The sequence below is a fragment of the Phalangium opilio genome, unplaced genomic scaffold (assembly GCF_054372755.1).
Source record: "Phalangium opilio isolate 3A_F unplaced genomic scaffold, DU_Popi_V2 ptg000079l_1, whole genome shotgun sequence".
NCBI classification, from domain to species: domain Eukaryota; kingdom Metazoa; phylum Arthropoda; class Arachnida; order Opiliones; family Phalangiidae; genus Phalangium; species Phalangium opilio.
In genome coordinates, this window is record NW_028324187.1 from 9761098 (window position 1) to 9782619 (window position 21522).

At 36.4% G+C, this 21522-nt stretch overlaps 1 protein-coding gene across 2 annotated transcripts in view; it reads left to right on the top strand.

The window, feature by feature from the left end:
• LOC149654823 (obg-like ATPase 1) overlaps positions 1-21522 on the top strand; it is a 152742-nt gene that overhangs the window by 120509 nt on the left and 10711 nt on the right. For both annotated transcript variants that reach the window (XM_089846515.1, XM_089846514.1), the window contains 7 exons: positions 10-116; positions 8171-8314; positions 12499-12626; positions 18078-18253; positions 19069-19146; positions 19439-19536; positions 20034-20174. In XM_089846515.1, the coding sequence (XP_089702641.1) occupies positions 16-116; positions 8171-8314; positions 12499-12626; positions 18078-18253; positions 19069-19146; positions 19439-19536; positions 20034-20174 (866 nt within the window). In that variant the 5' untranslated portion in view covers positions 10-15. The remainder of the gene's footprint in view (positions 1-9; positions 117-8170; positions 8315-12498; positions 12627-18077; positions 18254-19068; positions 19147-19438; positions 19537-20033; positions 20175-21522) is intronic.

Below are 21522 nucleotides of genomic sequence, written 5' to 3' on the forward strand. Positions count from 1 at the left end.
TCGTTTCAGTTAATAATGCCACCAAAGAAAAAGGAGGAAGACCATGAAACTCCGGCTTTACTTGGTAGAGTTGGAACAAACTTAAAAGTTGGAATAGTTGGATTACCTAATGTTGGGTAAGTGGATTCGTTAGTTAATTACTACTAATTAGAGTGAGAAAAAGATATTATTATTAGGTTCAAGTATAAAAATTTATAGCCAAGGATTTCCTTTAACATTTCTTATGAATTAGAATTAGTGTAATTGATGAACTCGTTAGATGCAATGCATGTTGTCATAACACATTTAAATTAATTTAAATTTTTAGAATAAAATAAGGAGGGGGGAGCCTAAAGTGTGTGAAATAGTTGTTATAAGCAGGTTTAAAAATAAAAATGCATAGCATAGTATTTAGTTTGACATTTGGGCTATTGATGTGACTTGTCATGGCTTGTTTAAATTAATTTAAATACTTACAATCAAATATGGGAAGACATTTTTATTTGTAGCAGACGAAAATAATATTATTTAACGTTTAGTAGTTTATCAATCACGTGATTTACTTTATGACGATTTTAATCCGCTCAGAAATATAATTTCTCCTATACAATTGCTTAGGATGCCACTTTAGGGCGTTTTAATTTTAGCCAAAAAGCCAATTTAATATTTTTTCAAATTTAGACGTTCCTTACACGAACCTACTTAAGTATTTTTCTCTCGTAAAATCTTTTACTTATACCAGGAGTTCATAATAACCCCCCTTCGGGGGGAAGTACGAAACTTGCCATAGAGCTAATGGTAAAAATCGCGAACAACAAGATTTTGTCGTTGCGCATACAAAGGACTAGCCTGTTGATGGACATACAACTTTACAGTAGATTGTAGTAGTATCTATACTCCTTGGTTTTCGTTCCAAAACTTGGCTGGGAGCCTGGGATCTCCGTCGTTAAGAAAAATGGCGAGTATGTGGACGTAGAAACACGATGGAATTCTTATATTAAAGATACTGGGAATCAATTTGTCCATACCGTTTTAATTTAACCACGGAATTCTCACACATATCACAAGAAAACATTAATGACTATCGTTTAAATGTTTTGTAGAAAACTAGAAACCATCGCAAAGCCAACTTCTTAGCCAAGGCTTAATGTACACCGCGGCTGACCGCGCCGACAGACGCGACTCGCGAGCCATTTTCGCTCCCGAGTCCCAAAATCACAAGATAAAAATAGTGCTAAACCGGAATATGGGAAATTAATGCGCGTGGGGTAACTATTTCTTTGGGAGTTAAGCGATGTATAAATCCGCTGAGCTTTACGGCGAAACTTTGTTGTTACGGGCTTTTTAACTAGTTTCGTACTTCCCCCCCGAAGGGGGGTTATTATGAACTCCTGCTTATACTGATGGTTACTTATAATTCAAGCCAAGATCTTTAGGGAGTCTTTAAAGCAAAAAAAAAAAAATAAAAAATCCCTAAAATGTTTCTCATCTCCGTAGTTGAGATTAAAAGAAAAAAGTTTTAATCTGGTGTCAGGGCTAGTTTGATAAATGACCGTGTTAAGAATGCCACTTTTTTTTCATTAATTACCGTGATTAATTTCGTTGCCTTAACGCGTACGAATACTTAATTACCCCCGTCTTAAATATTTTCACCCTTAGTTAGCTAGCCATTTAAAATTCCAGAACTTTTAATTTTAATTTATCTTTTAGGATAAATTTAATTTTCAAAAACATCGTACGAGAACGGGTTTAAAAGATACCAAACTAATTACTTCACTGTCACTTCATACGTCATTGCACCTTGCTTGTTTTTTTACATTTTTAACGCGATATAATACGTCAGTCTATTGAAAGTAGTGCCTAAAAACTAAAATAGACCTTGTTGAGTGTAAGCTTTCGCCAACTTTGGCAATACATTTAATAATTGTATTTGAGCCCTGGTTGGAGACGCTCCCAGCTTTTATTGGAAAGGACCCTTTACACTTTTACACCCTTCTAGTAAAATAAAAACAGCTATTTCTAACTAAATATCCGCGAGTGTGAAACGAGACGAGATAAGCGTGATTGACCTTTGACCCTCGGTGAATAGACAGCGAGAATGCTCCTAAGAATGCCAATACTATATATACTATAACGTGACTTCGTCTCGAGAGGTCGCATGTTTTTTATTCGCGCGGTTTTTTTTAAATTTTTAAAACTTTCAACCTTTTGCGTTAGGCTTAATTCAAAATTTTTAATTTTACTTAAATTTCGGAGTTTTCTTTCACAAAATTAGCGGAGTGGTCTGGTTTAGTGGAAATGCAGCCCCCAATTTGGCGTGGGGGCTTAGTGGCGCCCTTTTCCAGAACCAGGGTTAGATTTAGGGTCCCGTTTGTCGCCGGTCTCTGGATTCTACTGCTTCTTTTTCTATTCCACGGGTACTTCTTCAGTGGTGACTTTGAGACTCTGAAATTCACTGTTCGACCTTTGGATGACACATATTTCTACGCGCCTTTGGTTTCTTACTCAACTTCGTGCTATGTTGAGGTTCGAGGATTCCGCCTCCGCTCGCTCCCGACGCTATTACCCTTCTACGCGATCGCTTGTACCATACCCAATTTGATAGCGGTCCGTTTCGATGCCATCGGTTCTTGTGGTGATATTGAACTTAATCCTGGCCCTCCCCTCAATGTTAAATGGCCTTGCGGTCATTGCCAAAAACCAGTTTTGGATAACCAGATGGCGCTTTTCTGTGAAGGTGCTTCTTGCCAGCGATGGTTTCATGCGAAATGCGTTAACATGCAACGTGTAGAATATCGCCGTCTTGGTTCCTCTGATGAACCATACCTTTGTCCAATGTGCTCCTTGCCTGCATTTAGTGACTCGTTTTTCTCCATCCATGACTCACAATCAGATAGTTCCCGTTCTTCTCCGTTGACTCTGCAACGTTCGAGGACAGTCACATACCTGCATTCTAACGTTCGAAGTGTCCGCAATAAATTGCAGGATTTGTCCCTATTGAATTCAATACAGTACGACGTGATTGGCCTCACGGAAACATGGCTTGATGGGACGGTACTGGACTCTGAGCTATTTCCGTCCAACTATGTTACTTTTCGACGAGATCGCCCGAAGAGGGGTGGTGGAGTCCTACTGGCGATACATGACACCCTTCTTCCTGTACCAATAGACATCCCAGAGGAAAGACTTGTCGCTGAGGATGGCACACCTTTGGAAGCGGTATTCGCTCTCTTCACATGTGGCACTCGCACTGCTGTCACTGGATGCGTCTACCGACCTCCAAGGTCTTCCTTGGCTTACATGGTATCTTTGTGCGACCTTTTGGGATTTTTACATGAGACACTCCCGCCGCATGATGTTTTCCTTTTGATGGGTGATTTCAATTTACATATTTCTTGGTCGGATCCATCGCCTCGTACTGCTGAGGAACAACTTTTCTGCGACACAATCCTTGGCCTTGGTCTTGAACAAACGGTTACTACCGCCACCCGGGGCGATCACATTCTGGATTTGGTCTTCATAAACGATTTACGTTTTTTAAATGAGACTACGACTAGAGACAATCTTCCTGGATGCGACCACTTAGCGATTGTTGGTTCTCTTAACATACCTAAAAGATTTACCCAGACTGTGAATCGTACCATCCTGAACTATAAGAACCTAGATCTTGGGTATCTACGTAATACTATACGATATGCACCGTGGGATTTGGTCTATACTACTGACGATATCGATGAGATATGGCAGAATTGGCTTGATATCTTTTGGGCCTGCGTGAGGGATAACATCCCATCTGTAACGCTGCGCGGTAAAAAGCGCTGCCCTTGGATTACCGGTGATCTTGTTCACCAGAGCCACAAGAAAGGTTCCCTTTTCAATAAGGCCAAGAAGACTGGCAAACCCTCTGATTGGCTTAAGTACAAGAGCTTTAATAATGCACTTCGAAAGAAAACAAGAGAAGCTTATGATGCGTTTCTCTCCAACTTGCATGACACCCTAGCAACTTATCCGAAACGCTTTTGGAGTTTTGTTCGATCGAAATCGCAATTACCTCCACCGTCATCATTTGTGGTTTCGAATGGTCAACTGTCGTGTCCTCGGGCTATAGCCGCTGCTTTCGGTGACTTCTTTTACCGAAGTTTCATTGCGCCGGACCTAACTTTGACGCTACCCACTTTGCCATCAACTGGCAGATGCTTCACCTTGGAATCCATTGATTCGTTAGACGTCGCTCGTGCCTTGTCGCGTTTAAAGACTGGTTCTGCTTGTGGACCAGATGGCATCACTCCTCGACTTCTCCAGGCGATGGCGCCGGCTATAATCGACCCCTTGGTGCAATTTTACAATAAATCTCTTTCGTTATCGGCTCTTCCTTCGGGATGGAAGCTTGCGAACGTTGTTCCGGTTTTTAAAGGATCAGGAAAGAGAAATAATATTTCGAACTATCGTCCGATATCTCTTACATCGGTAATTGGGAAGCTCTTGGAGGCGATAATAGCGGAGAAACTGAGCGGTTATCTTGAAGAGAACAATTTAATTCCTGCTTCCCAGTTTGGATTCAGGCAGGGACGATCTTGCACTCAACAGCTTTTGCAATCCTTTCATAACTGGGCCTCCACGTTGGATGAACGTAACCCCCCAGACATACACGTTGTGTCTTTCGACTGGTCAAAAGCTTTCGATTCAGTGTGTCACAAGAGATTGATTTTCAAGCTGGAGAAGGCTGGGGTATCTGGTGTGGTTCTTCGCTGGCTTCAGGATTTTCTGGCTAACCGCTCTCAACGTGTCGTCTACCGTGGCGAATTTAGTCAGTGTCGCCCTGTCCTCTCTGGGGTTCCACAGGGTTCCATTCTTGGACCTCTGTTGTTCAACCTATTTGTGTCAGACTTGCCGGGTGCACTCTCCGAGGACTGTTCCTTGTATCAATATGCCGATGATAGTTACATATCTCTAGCTATACGATCCCCGGCGGACCAACTGACATTGCAAAATAACATTAACAATATCTTCACGTGGGGCCTTGCTAACAACATCTCCCTTAACATCAATAAGTGTTGTTTTATGGTCATCTCTCGACGGAGCCCAAGGGATAACGTTCACTATTTTATACAGAGCGTTCCATTAAATCGCGTTGTCTCCATGAAACTCCTAGGTGTCCAGATATCAAGCGATTTAAGTTGGTCCTCTAATGTCACTCGCGCTAGAAATCGAGCGCAACGTCTGTGTGGTCTGATTCGTCGAACCTCCGGTTACTCCAAAGCGTCTATCACCCTTTATCGATCTATGTGCCTACCTGTCCTAGAGTATGCTACTCCGGTGTGGAACCCTTACTTAAAGAAGGACATTGCTTCTCTTGAGGGTGTCCAGCGCCGTTTCACGAGTTTCTACTTGAAGTCACCCAGACCAGGAAAACCAAATCACATCCCGTATGCTAGGCGTCTACAGAATCTCCATCTCTTACCATTAACGACTCGCCGCGACGTGTCTGACTTAGTGACGTTTCTTAGGCTTGCGCGATCTCCGTTCTTTGATCTAGATGATTTTGTCCGAGTTAGCTCGAGGCATTCTGTCCCCACCTACTTCGTCCCATACGCAAGATGTCTGGCCTTAAAGAACTCGTATTTCTACCGAATAGTACGATTGTGGAATAGCCTGCCCTGCGACATTCGTCAAAATTGTACACTTTCAATACCACGATTTCGGTCTCTAGTGTCTAATTTTGTCTTCAATAATTGGTTACGTGAAAATTTGTAATTTTATTTATATATTTAATTTTTTTTTTTCTGTATAGTTCTCTTTATTGTTGTCTCGTTTTGTCCCGGTAACCACCACATATAGGCTTGCCTCTGTGGTTGCCAGCGAATTATTTTTGCGAAATAAATATTATTATTATTATTATTATTATTATTATTATTAGCTTAATCCATTAATCAACAACCCCCAACCCAACTCGCCCCGAAATAATCTAGAAATCAAAATTAGGACAACTTAACTTGAAAGCGAGTGAACTAATATACCAAGTATAGTGTAGTTACTCCAAGTTACGTTGTCGCTACGGGATGGTTTTAAATGCGAATTTATTTTCGAATAACCTAAGGCTGGCTGCTATACGTCACGAGTTTTTTGGGGGTATGCAGTAGTGACACCTAATTGTACCCATCAATACAGTCGAAGATAGTGAACTGCCAATACTCTGTCTCTGGGCTTATGGGGGTGTGTCTTAAAGAAGAGGGCGTAATTGTTGAAATCCCTTTTTATTTTGGTGCTAAAAGGGTCCAGATAAGATTAAGAAGAAACTTGTACACAAGGACACGCCTCTTGTCAAACAGTGCGAAATAATTTCACCTATTTAGTAGCAGACGACATGACTCCCTATCCATATCTCGACCTCTGTCTGTTTTTATTTGCGAGTATTTAAATTAATATGATTGGTTAGAGGACGGTTTTGCCTTATTATTACAAACATAGCAGAGTTATGACGTCGTTGGTTGTTAATACCACGGAGATGTTATAGCGTCTTTGAGATGGGTAAGGAGAAGAAGAGAAAACGGTGAACATTATAACATTTATAAAATCGGCGTTAATTGGTTAAGGATTATTCTTATCACGCTCTCGTGTTCATGCAGTCTCGCTCTGATTAATGATCCCGCCAAATATATATTTTTTATATATATGTATATATATAAATTTTCTATCTCCTGCTGCCAAAATGGCTTCGGCCGATCCGACCTCCTCAAGTAAATTAATTTTAGACTAAGTTAACTATAGCGAATCTTACCAATTACAATCTTGTTTACGATAGCTTTAACAGGGAGAGACCATTGGTCCTGTAATTCCTATATAAAATCCTACATTTTTGAACCTGTCCTATATTATCTTATATTTTCGTAAAGTTTATCATGAAATTTATCAAAATTTGGTTAGCTCTTTTATTTTATCAAGATGATATTTCATTAGACACCAAAATTGCGGAGTTCGATGAGGATTTTTTATAATTTTATATTTTAATTAAGTTCCTCTTTCAATAGTAAAATCCCATTTATTTATTTATTTATTTATTTATTTATTTATTTATTTATTTATTATAATTTTTTTCTACATAATTAAAACCAAAATATTATTATATGTGATCATGATTTAATCAGCATAGCCTTCTAGTGACGTCATTAGAAACATGCGCGATAGTAACTGCGCAATTCGGTCCGAAATGGTCGCGTTTATGACGTGGGATAGCAGTGGGAATTTATTATGGACTTATAGACAGTTGATATTTACTTATGGTAGAAGGCTATCATAACTTTTAAACAGCAAAGAAAAAAATTGAGAACCTCTACGAAAATATATATATATATAAATTTTTTTTTTGAAAAATAATATATGCTTCGCACGTTAAAAGATCCGATCCGACAAACGCTATATTCTGAATTTTAATTTCATCCCCCCCCCCTCTTATACAATTTTTTTTTTCTTAATTTTTTATAAACGGGGAATTATTCGCGGGCGTATATCATCAATACAGATTGGATTAGCTATTTAAAGCCGGTGTAGTTTAATGGTTGCCCCCTTACAAGGTTACCACGGGGTCACGGAAAACCTGGAAAAGTCAGGGAATTTAAAAATGGACCGAAAAGGTCAGGGAATTTTGAAAGTTTCGGCAAAGTCAGGGAATTTGATTTTAGTGGGTAAAATTTCGGGTTTATAAGTCTTTATTGAAAGAATAATGAAAGTTTCTCCTCATCCTCTCTTCTTAACACAGAGCAATCCTTAAAAATGCTCTCTACAATTGTTTTTATGTGAAGTAAATGCTCTCAAAAAAATCTCTTAGACTGTTATTTATATTATTAAAATGTTTCTTAATCATTTGGTGCAACAAATACATTGGAAAACTTAATGTAGATCGAGTTTCTTTAATTATAAGCACTTAAAACGTGCATTGACACTTTCGGCCTAAAAAGGTCAGGGAAAATCGCAGAAAAAGGTCAGGGAAAACCTGGAAAAGTCAGGGAATTTGGTTCTGAAAATTCCGTTGCAACCCTGTAAAATACCATCACTCGGATAGCTAACCCACCCTGTCTCTATCATATTACTTGAACCTTTTCAGATTTCAGATATTTTTTATGGATTTTTCTGATTTATGTTTACAGAATTTATGGTTAATTTTATATATTTTTAATTTTTTTTAAAAAAATAGTAAATCTACGTTTTTCAACGTTTTGACCGGAATGTCTGTACCGGCTTCAAACTTCGCCTTTTGTACCATCGATCCAAATGAAAGTCGTGTACCGGTACCGGACGTCCGATTCGATTTCCTCTGCGAATATCATCAACCTCTTAGGTAAGCCAAAAATTATACAATTTCTTTTTTGTAATTTAATTCCATATAAATTAGTCTGTAAAATGCCATAGGAATTAGCTATTCCCTATATAGGTCTGTGTACGTTGATTTTAATTTCTATGGACTATGTAAGACTTAACTAAACTAAACGAACAATGTTAATGCTATTATTATTATTTGGGGAACATATATATTATTTTATTTTTCTGTTTGTACAGCTAGGTTAGGTTTAAAAAATTTGTGGGTCAGATTCAAGGGGTCAGACTTGTCAGTTCGATATAAACTTGGGTGAGCGATGGACGCCACTTCAATTAGACCTAAGGCGCCGGGCCAAACATTCACCCCTCTCTCTCTCCCCCTCGCCTCTTCCCCAAATCACCTTCGACTAACTTGACCTCTATCTTGACCCTTAAAGGAAAAGTATGTCGTATATTTAAGAAATCTCCCGTAAGCAGAGGTAGATCTGAGAAGTGGCAATATTTGTATTGTAAATACTCTCGTTTCTGTTCGTTATTTGGCGAGTAACGAGTTCGTAGTATTCCCCGTGTATTTCTAACTTGACCTCTATCTTGACCCTTAAAGGAAAAGTATGTCGTATATTTAAGAAATCTTCTGTAAGCACCCTTGATCTGAGAAGTGCAGAACCATATTTGTATTGTAAATACTCTCTCGTTTCTATTCGTTATTTGGCGAGTAACGAATGCATAGTTATTCCCCGTGTATTTAAGAATACTATTCCTTGAAGAGATGGGGGCTAACGATATCCATCCGCCCTGAATTTTATCCCTTGTTTCATCTTTTCGCTCGCTCGCAATTGAAACGATTCTAAATCCAGCGAGACTCATTTATCTTTATTGGAAACAATCGGTAAAAAGCGGCCCTTACTTGACCTCCTAAAGACTCGCCTTAAGGGGTCAACATTTCCTAATTAAACCCGAAGTAAATTAACCCTAAAGTTACAAACAACGCCAAAGTGGGATTTTATTAAATTAATCTATAGTATTGTTGTTTACCCTCTTACGTTCCTAGATTAGTTTTCATCCCTTGAAATATATCTCAAATAACCGCGTTACATTTTAACCAAATACTGCAGGGGGAAAACTACTATATTATAGGGGATTAATACTACCCCGCGGTGTTTTCTGTGAAAATCCTTTTTTGTTTCATTTTCGTACGCATCACTTCACGAACCCGATGAATGCCGTGATTATTGTTAATTATAAGATAATCCCATGGTTGGGGGGAAACTACTGTACTGTAGTAGAATCCTACTATCCCCTTTGAAATTCATCTTGAAAAGTTGATATCATTATTTTTTTATTCATCATTTCACGAACCCAATGAATTATTGTTAATTATGGGATAATCCCATGGTTGGGGGAAACTACTGTACTGTAGTAGAATCCTACTATCCCATTTAAAATTCATCTTGAAAAGTTGATATTGACCAATGTACAACTGATTTATATACGTAGATTATACTATGAATATATTTATTCCCTATTTATTTATTATCATATTAATTTTATGAAAGACCCCCACACTACTTACTACTACTACTAAGTTCTTATAGTTCTATGTTTTAATGTTTTCCGTGAAACTTTCTTCGAGCCAGCCGAGATGGAAGCTGCATTCGCTTGTCTTATCTCGGTTCGGGATCTCTCTCCATCTTTGTAGAAAATGTATTTTTTTTTCTTCTCCGTTAGGGGGGCAGGCAGGTAGAGAGAGAGAGGGCTATGATGGAATAAATACTTCACGTGTGAAAATTACCTCGTAGGATTAGAACAGCTTACCCTACCTTCTTTCGGCTCGCTATCATCAAAGCTACTCTCTGATCAAGACGGCCTTCTTTCTTACCTTCTTCTTTTTCTTTTTAAAGAAGAAAAATCCGTTCCCCCCCCCTCCCCCTGAAAAGATTTTCGTGAGCTCATCTTCACCTTCGGATAATATAATATCGAAGCTCCGTTCGCATTAGTGGCGTTTAGTATTTGTAAATTTTTATCTACGTGGTTAATTCATTATTGCGCAGGATATTTTATAGATATTCTTTTTATAGTGATTACGCGTGTTGTTTCTTTGAACATAAAATAATTTAATTTAAATTAAATTAGTTTCTGGAAAAATCAGGGAATTAATAGTTGACAAAAACCTCAGGGAAAACTGAGGGGAACTTCTAATTTTTAGTAAAATTCAGGGAAATCAGGTAATTTTGCGTCAATCAGGGGCCGAGTAATTAAGCAAAATGTTCATAAACATACCCCCCTCCATAGGATTAACATTACACTATACTTTGGAGGCTCTTAACTCTGGTTATATTAGAGATACGGGGATGTCCTTTGATTATGTAATAGTCCTTTTTGCCTCCCCCCTCTCCTTGGTTAACATTTGCACCATAGGATGCTCCATATACGGCGGGAAAACCTGGAAAATTCATGGAAGTATATGTTAAAAAACCTGGAAATCTCAGGGAAATTTGTTTTCCAAAAGTTGTATGAACCCTGCTCGAGCCCTGGGTATTTTATTGACTCGTGTGAACGGGGCCGTTTTGTTTTTTAGGGGGCGCTAATATCGTTGGTAGTTAATATATGAAAACCGTTTTATATATATTTTTGCGGGTCCGTCAAACGAGGAATTTTTTTTTTGGCCGAGCGGCTTGCCCCCCTGGTTTATATGATGGGCAATTATCGAAGGGTGGAAATTTAAGTTTCCAGGGTACCTTTTGGCCTCAAATTTATCAACGCCAACGCGATTAAACACCCCCCCCCCCCAATTCCCCTTATACCTGACTTTGAAATTTTTCCAAACCATCCATTCCAAAGTATTATTAATCCGAAATTAGATTTCATATTATTATTATTTTAATTTTTTTGTCCTACCCCCAAATTTTAAATTAAAATTTTGGTATATTATATTAATTTATTTAAAATAGGCTAATAGTAGATCATATACTCCTGTGGTAGACTTTATTTTTATGAAGGTAAGACGGTATTCTTCAACAAATTAAGTTTGTACTTATTTATATTTAAATACAAGTTTGGTCTTTGATTGCGTTGGGTGCCTCTATACCTTACCTTATTTTTGATTTTTCTGGTAACGCGAAGTACTAAACCACGTGATTGGAATATCCCATCGATCGTTAATGAAAGGGGGTGGTAAATGGGTGGGAAGATTGGTAATTAAAAACACCCTAAATTATATACATCGTAAATGGTTCTATGTTCTTAGAATTCTTAATTTTTATTCTCTAACCAAAACATCTTGGGCAGACACACACTCTCTCAATGTCTTTGCATTTTTTCTTTTTGATGTCTCAAATTCTAGGAACGAAATAAAATGTATCAAATGACTTTTATTCAACTCAACTTAATCTCGAGTCGTAATTAGCAAATAATAAATTAAACGCTAGTATTAATTAATTTTAATTTTGACACGAAATAATGAATTCCTTAAAATATATCGACGCTTCTTAGGTATTTTTATTTTTTTTTTCAAGATTATTAATTTCAATTTTGACGGAACGATCTCGATTTGACCCCTGCTTGACCTTAATCGTTTACGCGCTAGGCTTTCTTCGTTTAATTACATTTCGCAAGGGATACCCCCTTATATCGTATTTTTTAAAGGGATAGCGTCACAATTTCAATTTACACTCGGAATATAATTACACTTTGAGCTGGACGCGACGTACGCCTTTAATTTGTTTGGCTCCAGGCTATGGAAGACTTCTTGAATCTTCCATTTTGCTTGCGTGGTTTTTTGTGCCTCTGGTAGATTATTTCCAGGGTGGGCCGAACCTTAAGATAAGCGTGGGCCATCAGTTTTTCTTCCTTTTTCAAGAGCGATGACATTTTGGCTTGACAATCCTTACAAAACGTTTTTTTTTTTATTTTTAAGGATGGTTTTGGTCACGCCCATTTGATATAATTTAATGTTGTATCATATTTTTTGTTACAATTTTTTTTCTTTTCTTTTGAAACGCCCATTTCGTTTGGCCCAGGTGCTAAGTAAAAACCCCTCCGTACACTGATGTACCTGAGAAGAGAGTTGGAGAGTTTTTAATTTGAAATAAAATCTTATATTCAGTTTGTTTGATTGTTATTTTACGCCTTTTTCGTAATTTGGCGTAATTTTATTTACTTCCTAATTATTAATGAATTTAATTTTATTTGAATGTTTAATTACAGTCGTGTGCCTGCCTTTTTGAATATCGTGGATATCGCCGGATTGGTCAAGGGTGCCAGTGAAGGTCAAGGTCTGGGAAATGCATTCTTGGCTAATATTAAAGCCTGCGACGCCATATTTCATTTATGTCGTAAGTACTATCTATATCTTCTTTTAATCTTTAAATTTGTATCGGTCATCTTAATCACCTGCACGGTCAGATATAAAAACTGCAGGTTAATTTAATTCTTTGTCCAACTCTCTGACCTCTGGGGGGTCGCGAACTTAGCGTCTTTACTGACCAGTAAGTCCATTGAAATATCACGCGGTACCCGGAACTTGTTCCATAGAAGAAGACTAGGGCAAACTTTAGGCTAAAATTCTGACAAGATTTTATACACGCTAATGGATTGAAATTGCAAATTTTCAACTGCACTGTTGAATGTTGATGGCCTTTCTATATTTTTGGACTGACGTTAACATTTCACTTTTTAAAAAGCCTGAATCTTGGCTGGTATACACCGTCCGTCAGTTTGTCTGGTGTGTCTGTCTCGGGACTGGTGCTTGCATGCATATCCCGAACGAGCCAGGAACCTTGATGTCTAGCGCTGTACCTATATGTGTATCTACGGCAATTACGCCAATTTAAGTGACAGACAGTTCTTCTTCTGACTTAGAGATTTTTTTCTTTAGCCCGTCTTTTTTTTTTTTGAAGTTCTGGCAAATGGATGTTAATGGACTGTAAACGTTGCCCTCGGGTGTAATCCTGAATGTTACCTTCTTTTCGTTACTTACTATTGGTGGATGTATGAGTGTCCATGATTGCCGCGGTTATGGAATATAGCTTAATATTTTTTCCAATTTTTAGTCAGAATTGCGGAAATTGAAAGAGTACTTGACCCTTGACCCTTATAATACGTCATCGGAGAAACCTAACTCTTGATTTAATTGGGGTATTCTTAATTAATTTGCCAGTGACTACACGCAAATTTAAATATACCGTCGTAATTCGGATGAATTAAAAGAGTAATTGACCCTTGACCCTTATAATACGTCACCGGAGAAACCTAATTCTTGATTTAATTGGGATATTGTTAATTAATTTGTGACTGTGACTATACGCAAATTTAAGTATACCGTCGTAATTCAGTTAAATTGAAAGAGTATTTGACCCTTGACCCCTTTTTCTATTCCGAATATAATACGTCGTCAGAGAAACCTAACTCTTAATTTAATTGGATATATTGTTAATTAATTAATTAATTAATTAATTAATTTGTGACTGACTTAAGTTTATACGCATTCGGGGATCAGAACCTATACGCCATAGGCTTTCTTAATTTGAAAAAGGGTTTCTATAGTATTTGAAAATGGACGTGAAAAGTTTGGGGATTTCTAATTAGCATAGTTCTGTAGCTTTTTACTATGCTGAACATAATGGTAGAGAATTTTGAAATAATAACAATTCTGTGGTAACCCTGCTATCAGTCACTTAAATGTGGTGGAACGTTATTCCAATGGACTTAAACGATGTCCCCAGTAGTCCAAATGTTTTTCTGTAAAAAGAGGGGTTCAAGAAAGGATCGCTTGAAAGAAAGACGTGGTGGACTTTAGATCGAGTAAGGTATCCGTTGGCGTCTAAAGATGGTATGGTGGTCGTGGTGGTAGTGGTGGTATTATTCGGGGCGTTGGCAACGGGCGCTCCCAAATCTATATCTGTCCGTGATTAAAAAGCTATAGGACCCCGTTCCCCCTGGTCCTGGCTGACTAAAATCACCAGTCGGGGGGTCCTCGCGTCATACTCCCGATTATAGGGTGCGTGGTACCAGCCGCGCTGCTCTAGCCAGCGTCTTCGCCAAGTAAAAGGGACGCGCCCGATCCACGCACCCCCGTAAAAATGCACGCCAGGGATCATCCAAAAAGTACACCATGTTCTTACGTTTATTCCCCGAAAGTAAAACGTGACCTTTATGTTTGACCCATGAGGTTCGAATTTCCTTTGAAAAGAGAGCGTCTAGGTCTCTAGGAAAATGCAATCTTTTTTTAGTCATCCACGTCTTACGAGGTTTATACATTAGGGTGTGAGTCCGTCTTGTACTTGAAATACTTCTTTGGTTCATCTTTGCTCTATTAACAGGGATAGATTTAATTTTAGAAGTAGGAATGGAGCTCAACGGTTAGTATTTACTTCAGTTATTCCGACTCATAGCCCACCCAGTATAGAGCCCCTCCCTCCAACCAACACGTAATGTAACGAAAAGTTTAAATTATCTAATCTTATTGGCTGCTCACTTAAACATCTACGTTTTGATGACGTTGCTGACGGGGACGGCGACGAAAAATAGTGACGTAATTCCTTTTTACCTCTGTCGCTATGACCCCCTCCCGCATCTTCTTTCATACCCCCCTCCGTCCCGTGGAAGGGGGTCCGGACCCAGATTACTCTGTTCTCCATTCCTACTTCTAAAATTAAATCTATCCCTGCTCTAAAGCGTGTTAAGGCAAAGAGTAAACGCTATTATGGGCTTCGTTATCTTGTTTCGTAACGTACTAACTTCGAAGCCGGTGTGGCCAAAGGTTTTAGCTTTTTTATACACATGAAAACATTCGCTGTGTCTGTCTAAAGACGGACGGACGGACTATAGTCCCCCCTTTTTACGTAGAGAGCGATTTAATTGGGCAAAAATACTTCACGATGAAGATCACGCTCTAAGGCCACCCGTCCCCGTGTAAAACATCACCCTCTTTAGAAGATCCATTCATTTAGAATTTGCTATAATCTAAGATATCTCTTCTTGGGGCGTCAACTCGTCACTTTATATAAGGATGGGCCTTTCCAATTAAAATCGGAAGCCATTTCACCGCCGCCTTTAAAAAGATCATCTGTTTTAGACTATCTGAAATTAAGTAACTCTTTCCTTAACGGGAGCTGCTTGCTTAAGTATATTTCAAAAATTGCAACCAAAATAATATCATTATTCTCGAATATATAAATATTGTATGAAAATTGCCGCATCCTAATTTAAAATATTATGCAAATTAGGTTGATTATCCAATTATCTGAATTATACGTGAACGTCGCGGTATATTCACACACGAATTAGAATATTATTTACGAATATATATGATATATACTACGTGATAAACATATCTAAAAAACATAACCGGCCAATTTCGTATTAGCAATGCATAAATAAATTATTCTTTAGTAAGTAATTTATTTACGCGTAAAGAAAATATTATAAACTTCCTAATCTAGTTCTTATTCACGATGAGATAATATAGTCTTATAGTGTACGATTTATTTACTTATGAGGTTTTATCCATTGTTTTTGTATGCCCAATTTTTCGCGCTGTTAAGCTTTCCTTATGCTTATGCTTATATTTAAATTAGCTTCAAATTTTGTTGAGTTTAAAAAAAATATAAAACTTAGAAAAAAACAACGAAAATAAATTCCACTGAAGTATAATGTAACCTTTGAACTCTTAAGGGGTTATAGTCATTTATTAAGGGGGTACAATTTGAACCATTATTTAATTAAGAAGAAATATTTGGGTAGTGATTCTAACTCATTTAAGATAACTGTTTTTCAGTTTAGACAAGTACATATAAAATAATATATATTTTTAAACTCTGAAAACCTTATTCCTCCTCGTAGACTCGCAATTATTCGCCTACTTTTTTGGTTCGCAACTGTTATTAAGATCGACACGCGCTAACCAGGTTTAAAATTAAAATAGTACAGGGTGGTTTAGCTATTTGAATAACCCTTGTTGTGTTCCCCACCCAATTATTCGCGAAATGTTCTGCATTTATATGACGTAGTAGAATTGTATCATTGGTTTACAAACTTGTTCTATCAAAGTAATCATGGAAAAGTTATTTTTCAAAACGTGGCAAAGACACGGGAGAGTAGGATTCTACTATGATGCAGGGTTTTTCACACTATAGGAGAAAGTTATCAATGCTATCATGTAAATGGTATTAAATTTTTCCAGACATTGGTATAGTAGGATTCTATTATAATGTTGGGGTTTTCCCACTTTAGGAGAAAAAAAGGCATGCTGTAGTAGAATTCTACTATGATGTAGGGGTTTCCCACTATAGGAGAAAAAAGGCATGCTGTAGTAGAATTCTGCTATGATGTAGGGGTTTCCCACTATAGGAGAAAAAAGGCATGTAGTAGGATATAATGTTGGGGTTTTCCCACTTTAGGAGAAAAAAGGCATGCTGTAGTAGAATTCTACTATGATGTAGGGGTTTCCCACTATAGGAGAAAAAAGGCATGTAGTAGGATATGATGTAGGGGTTTTCCCACCACTATAGGAGAAAATATACATGATATAGTAGGATTCTACTATGATGTAGGGGCTTTCCCACTACAGGAGAAAATTGTTAAAATACAAACATGGAATGTTATTTATTTTTCAAGACGTGGAAAAGAATGAAACCCTACGACGCGATATCCCTAGCCCTCGAATATCTAATCCATTGGGAACGTGGGTTAGGTTATTTTTAAGAGAAATATGCCTCCAGATAATTTGTAACTAGAATGAAAATAAAACCGTAGCTATATAATTATTTTTCAACGTACTCTATGGCGCGTATGTACTTAATCTTTTTCAATGTAGGGATAAATCTTCGATAGCTGATTCTGTCCAGGGTGAGGGTTTTTATTCAAGGGGTATTTTAGTAAGGGAGGGGTCAGCCCTTGTTTTGTCTACGTGTTTTTATCTTATAAGGGGTTTGGCCCGGGCCCCGCCTTAGCCCCAAATCTGCCCCCGAGCCTTAGGAATGATCAAAAAATACCCCCAAATATTTTCATTGAAAAACCTGGGAAAATTAAATTTGGCGCGTTTTGTAAAGCGTGGTATAGTATTATACTACTATAATCTAGTAGTTTTCTACTACACTTACAATTTATCGTGTTTAAAACCAGACAATTTTCTCATCATATTCGTCAAATAGTCGGAAATCACTAAATTATTGTAGAATCCTACTACAACATGGTTTTATTGGGTTATCATAAGCTACATTTGTTAAACCTCTAGACCTGGAGTTTTTTTAACAATGTACTAAGCAACTACAACCGCGAAGATATCAAATGATATCTCTCTAAACGCGAGGCCCGCCCATGGTATTATTTTTATACATAATTTGTTTCGTGGTTGTGTTTTTTATTTCCCCCTGGTTCAAAGGCGCGCTGTCTTTTTGATATCAAAGACTAGATTATGTAATAATAAGTTGTATCTTGATATTACGAAGGGGACAACCCCCCTATAAATCATCCTATCACAAGCCCCCCCCTAAATTCCTAAGTACATCAGTGCCGTAATTCTTACAAACTCTAATACGTCATAAACAACAAAAGAAAATAATTTTTCTTATTTGTTTTTTAGACAAGTCACGAAAACGTATATTTTTTTTTACCAGGGAGCATGTATAGAGTGGATACCGTGTTAAACTTTTGTTAAAACAACAGGGAGATTACGGTTATAGTATTGCAAGGTTATTCGGCACTGTTTAAGCTAGGCTTACTGTAAGGTTCTGTTGTTTTTAGTCTATAGTATGTCAGGGTCAAATTACGTTTTTTCTTGGTAGGTTGTTTCGAAGACGAGGACGTGTCCCACGTTGAAGGGGACGTCAATCCTGTTAGGGACATTGAAATCATTAACGAGGAATTAAGGTTGAAGGATGAAGAATACTTGTTGGCCCATCTTGATAAAATGGAAAAAACTGTTCTTAGAGGCGCCGATAAGAAATCCAAGCCCGAATACGTAAGTTAAATTAAATTGTATTAATTTTTATTTATTTATTTATTTTTAATTATTGTTATTTATTTATTTTTTTTAATTATTTTTTAATTATTTTTATTTATTTTTTTATTATTTTTATCTATTTATTTTTTAATTATTTTTATTTATTTATTTATTTTTTAATTATTTTTATTTATTTATTTATTTTTTAATTATTTTTATTTATTTATTTATTTTTTAATTATTTTTATTTATTTATTTATTTTTTAATTATTTTTATTTATTTATTTATTTTTTAATTATTTTTATTTATTTATTTATTTTTTAATTATTTACTTATTTTTTTTGATTATTTTTATCTATTTATTTTTTTAATTATTTTTATTTATTTATCTATTTATTTATTTTTTAATTATTTTTATTTATTTATCTATTTATTTATTTTTTAATTATTTTTATTTATTTATCTATTTATTTATTTTTTAATTATTTTTATTTATTTATCTATTTATTTATTTTTTAATTATTTTTATTTATCTATTTATTTATTTTTTAATTATTTTTATTTATCTATTTATTTATTTTTTAATTATTTTTATTTATCTATTTATTTATTTTTTAATTATTTTTATTTATTTATCTATTTATTTATTTTTTAATTATTTTTATTTATTTATCTATTTATTTATTTTTTAATTATTTTTATTTATTTATCTATTTATTTATTTTTTAATTATTTTTATTTATTTATCTATTTTATTTTTTAATTATTTTTATTTATTTATCTATTTATTTATTTTTTAATCATATGCAAAAATATTTAAATTTCCTTCCAGGATATTTTATGTAAAATTAGAAATCTTTTAGTCGAGGAAAAGAAACACATAAGGTTTTCATTCTGGAATGCAGCTGAGGTAATTAACTATTTATTTTAACTATTAAATTATTTGCGTGTGTGGTCTGATGGTTCTTTTGTCTGTCTGTCTGAAGATACAACTATTTTTAACTACAAGTTGTTATATTACAAATTTGATTTATATTTAATGACAAATTTAATAATAGTAAATGATCTTAAATGATTTAAATACGTCTACCATCTGTCCCCGTTAATTTCTTTAATTTTTTTAATTATTTGATACGTCAACACTTCTTAATTATTATTTAATTAAAAAGAAATTTCTTTTTATTTTTATTATGTTTTAACAGATTGAGGTTTTGAATAAACACCTGTTCTTGACTTCGAAACCCATGATTTACTTGGTTAATCTCTCTGATAAGGATTACATTAGAAAGAAAAATAAATGGTAAGCGTGATACTTTACCTTTAAATCGAGGGGATAAACACTTTGCTTAAGGTGAACATTGTATTATAAAAAATAAGTAAATAATTACAACTGGGCTTAGGCATTTATAATTAGGTAGAGTAGACTCAAAATTGATTGAAAATTTAGCTTCAAGACTGAATAGTTGTAATTAAATTAGTCTGGTAGTGTATAGTCGGAAAGTTACGGTGTTGGAGCTGGCTTTGAATTGATAATTATTTAATTGGAGTAGCTAATTAGCGATGACGTGGCTCCGGAAAGTCGCGTTGACTCGCTGGCTCGCTCGCTCTGGTGGTCCAAACCTTTTACTTAACAATCCACGCGCCCCCGTCTATCTTAGTCTAAATTCGAAATAATTGACTTAAGGCCCCCTCGCCGCCGTACGCCCAACGAACTTACTAATTAACTTCGCCTACCGAATTATTATATTTAGTTTGTCTTAGCAACAATTTTAATTACTTAGTTTTTAATCGTTAAAGGTTATCAAAAATCAAGGAGTGGGTCGATAAGAATGATCCCGGGGCATTGGTCATCCCGTTCAGTGGAGCCATTGAACAGCAATTGGCCGAAATGAGCGCCGATGACCGTAAAAAATGGGCCGAAGAAAATAAAACCACAAGGTAAGATGTGCCTTTTTTATCAGGGATTTTGGGTAGGGCCCTAAAATGTTATGGAAAAATCAGGGAATTTTTGAAGTGACCTTAAAAGGTCATGGAATTAACGGAGAATTTGAAGATGTACCTACATTTTTGTGGATAGATCAGGGAATTTTTGAAGTGACCTGAAAGGTCATGGAATTAACGGAGAATTTGAAGATGTACCTACATTTTTGTGGATAGATCAGGGAATTTGGGAGTTGACCTCAAAGGTTATGGAATTTTCAGAGAATTTGGTACCTTGCCCAAAATGTTATGTCTAGGGTCAGGGAACATTAAGGGATCTGAATAGTTTTTGACAGTAACTTACAAAAATTTTGAATGAACCTCTTGGAAACGTCAGGGAATTTTTGAAGATGTACCTACATTTTTTGTGGCAACCCTTAATCATATGATTAACTCAAATTACCTGGGCACCTCGATTTGCATTCATTTACAATTGAATGAATTTTTAATGGCGGCATTGATCCAGGGAGGATAGCGAAAGGGGAGACGTAATTAGTAATTTGTAAAATGAGGTGTTACGTCCATCACCGACCACCGCGTCACTTAAAATATAAAACCGCGTGGTTTCCTTTTTGTCTCGTATACATATTTGCGCCCAATGATGCGCGAAGGACTCTATTCTCCCTTATTCCCGGGTATTTAAAGAAGAAAAAAAAAAGAATTGCGTGATTGTCCGCTATTATCACGGAGGAACTCGGGATCGGAGTTTTTGGGAAACCTCGTGCGAGTTGCTGCTGCGTTAATTTTTAGGAACCCATCTTCTCTCCTCTCTCTTCATAGACCATTTCGTTCACTCTAAACACGCGCCTTCTTTTAAACCCAGTATATTCAACCCCGCGAAAGCTGGTAAACTTGTAGCTCAAAGTACACATCGAAATGGTTCATTCATACGGAGATTATTTAGCGTGTCGTCTCGATTTCGAAGCTTTGATCCCGAACGGCGCCCGTTTTTGAAACACCAATCCGAACAGGTGCATTTTTTTATTCTTCCCTCTCTCTCTCTCTAGCTCTCTCTCTTTCTCCTTAGAGAGAGAGAAATTTGGAGCATTTGTTTTGACCTATTTTAGACCTACTATGACGTCATTGTAGGGATTTGTCAGAAAGGGACACGGAAATTCGGGGGGAAAGTTGGGGTCCCCGCCCATAACAGGGGGTCCTTTTCGACGGCGTTGACGCGACAACTCTGCAATTAGCAGCCCCTAGCTCTCCCGAGTTGAAACTCAAAGGCACCAATTTTCCACCGAACGGAAAATTCTCGATATCTTTGTAAAGAGGATTTTTCTAAAATTCTTCAACCAGTTCGATT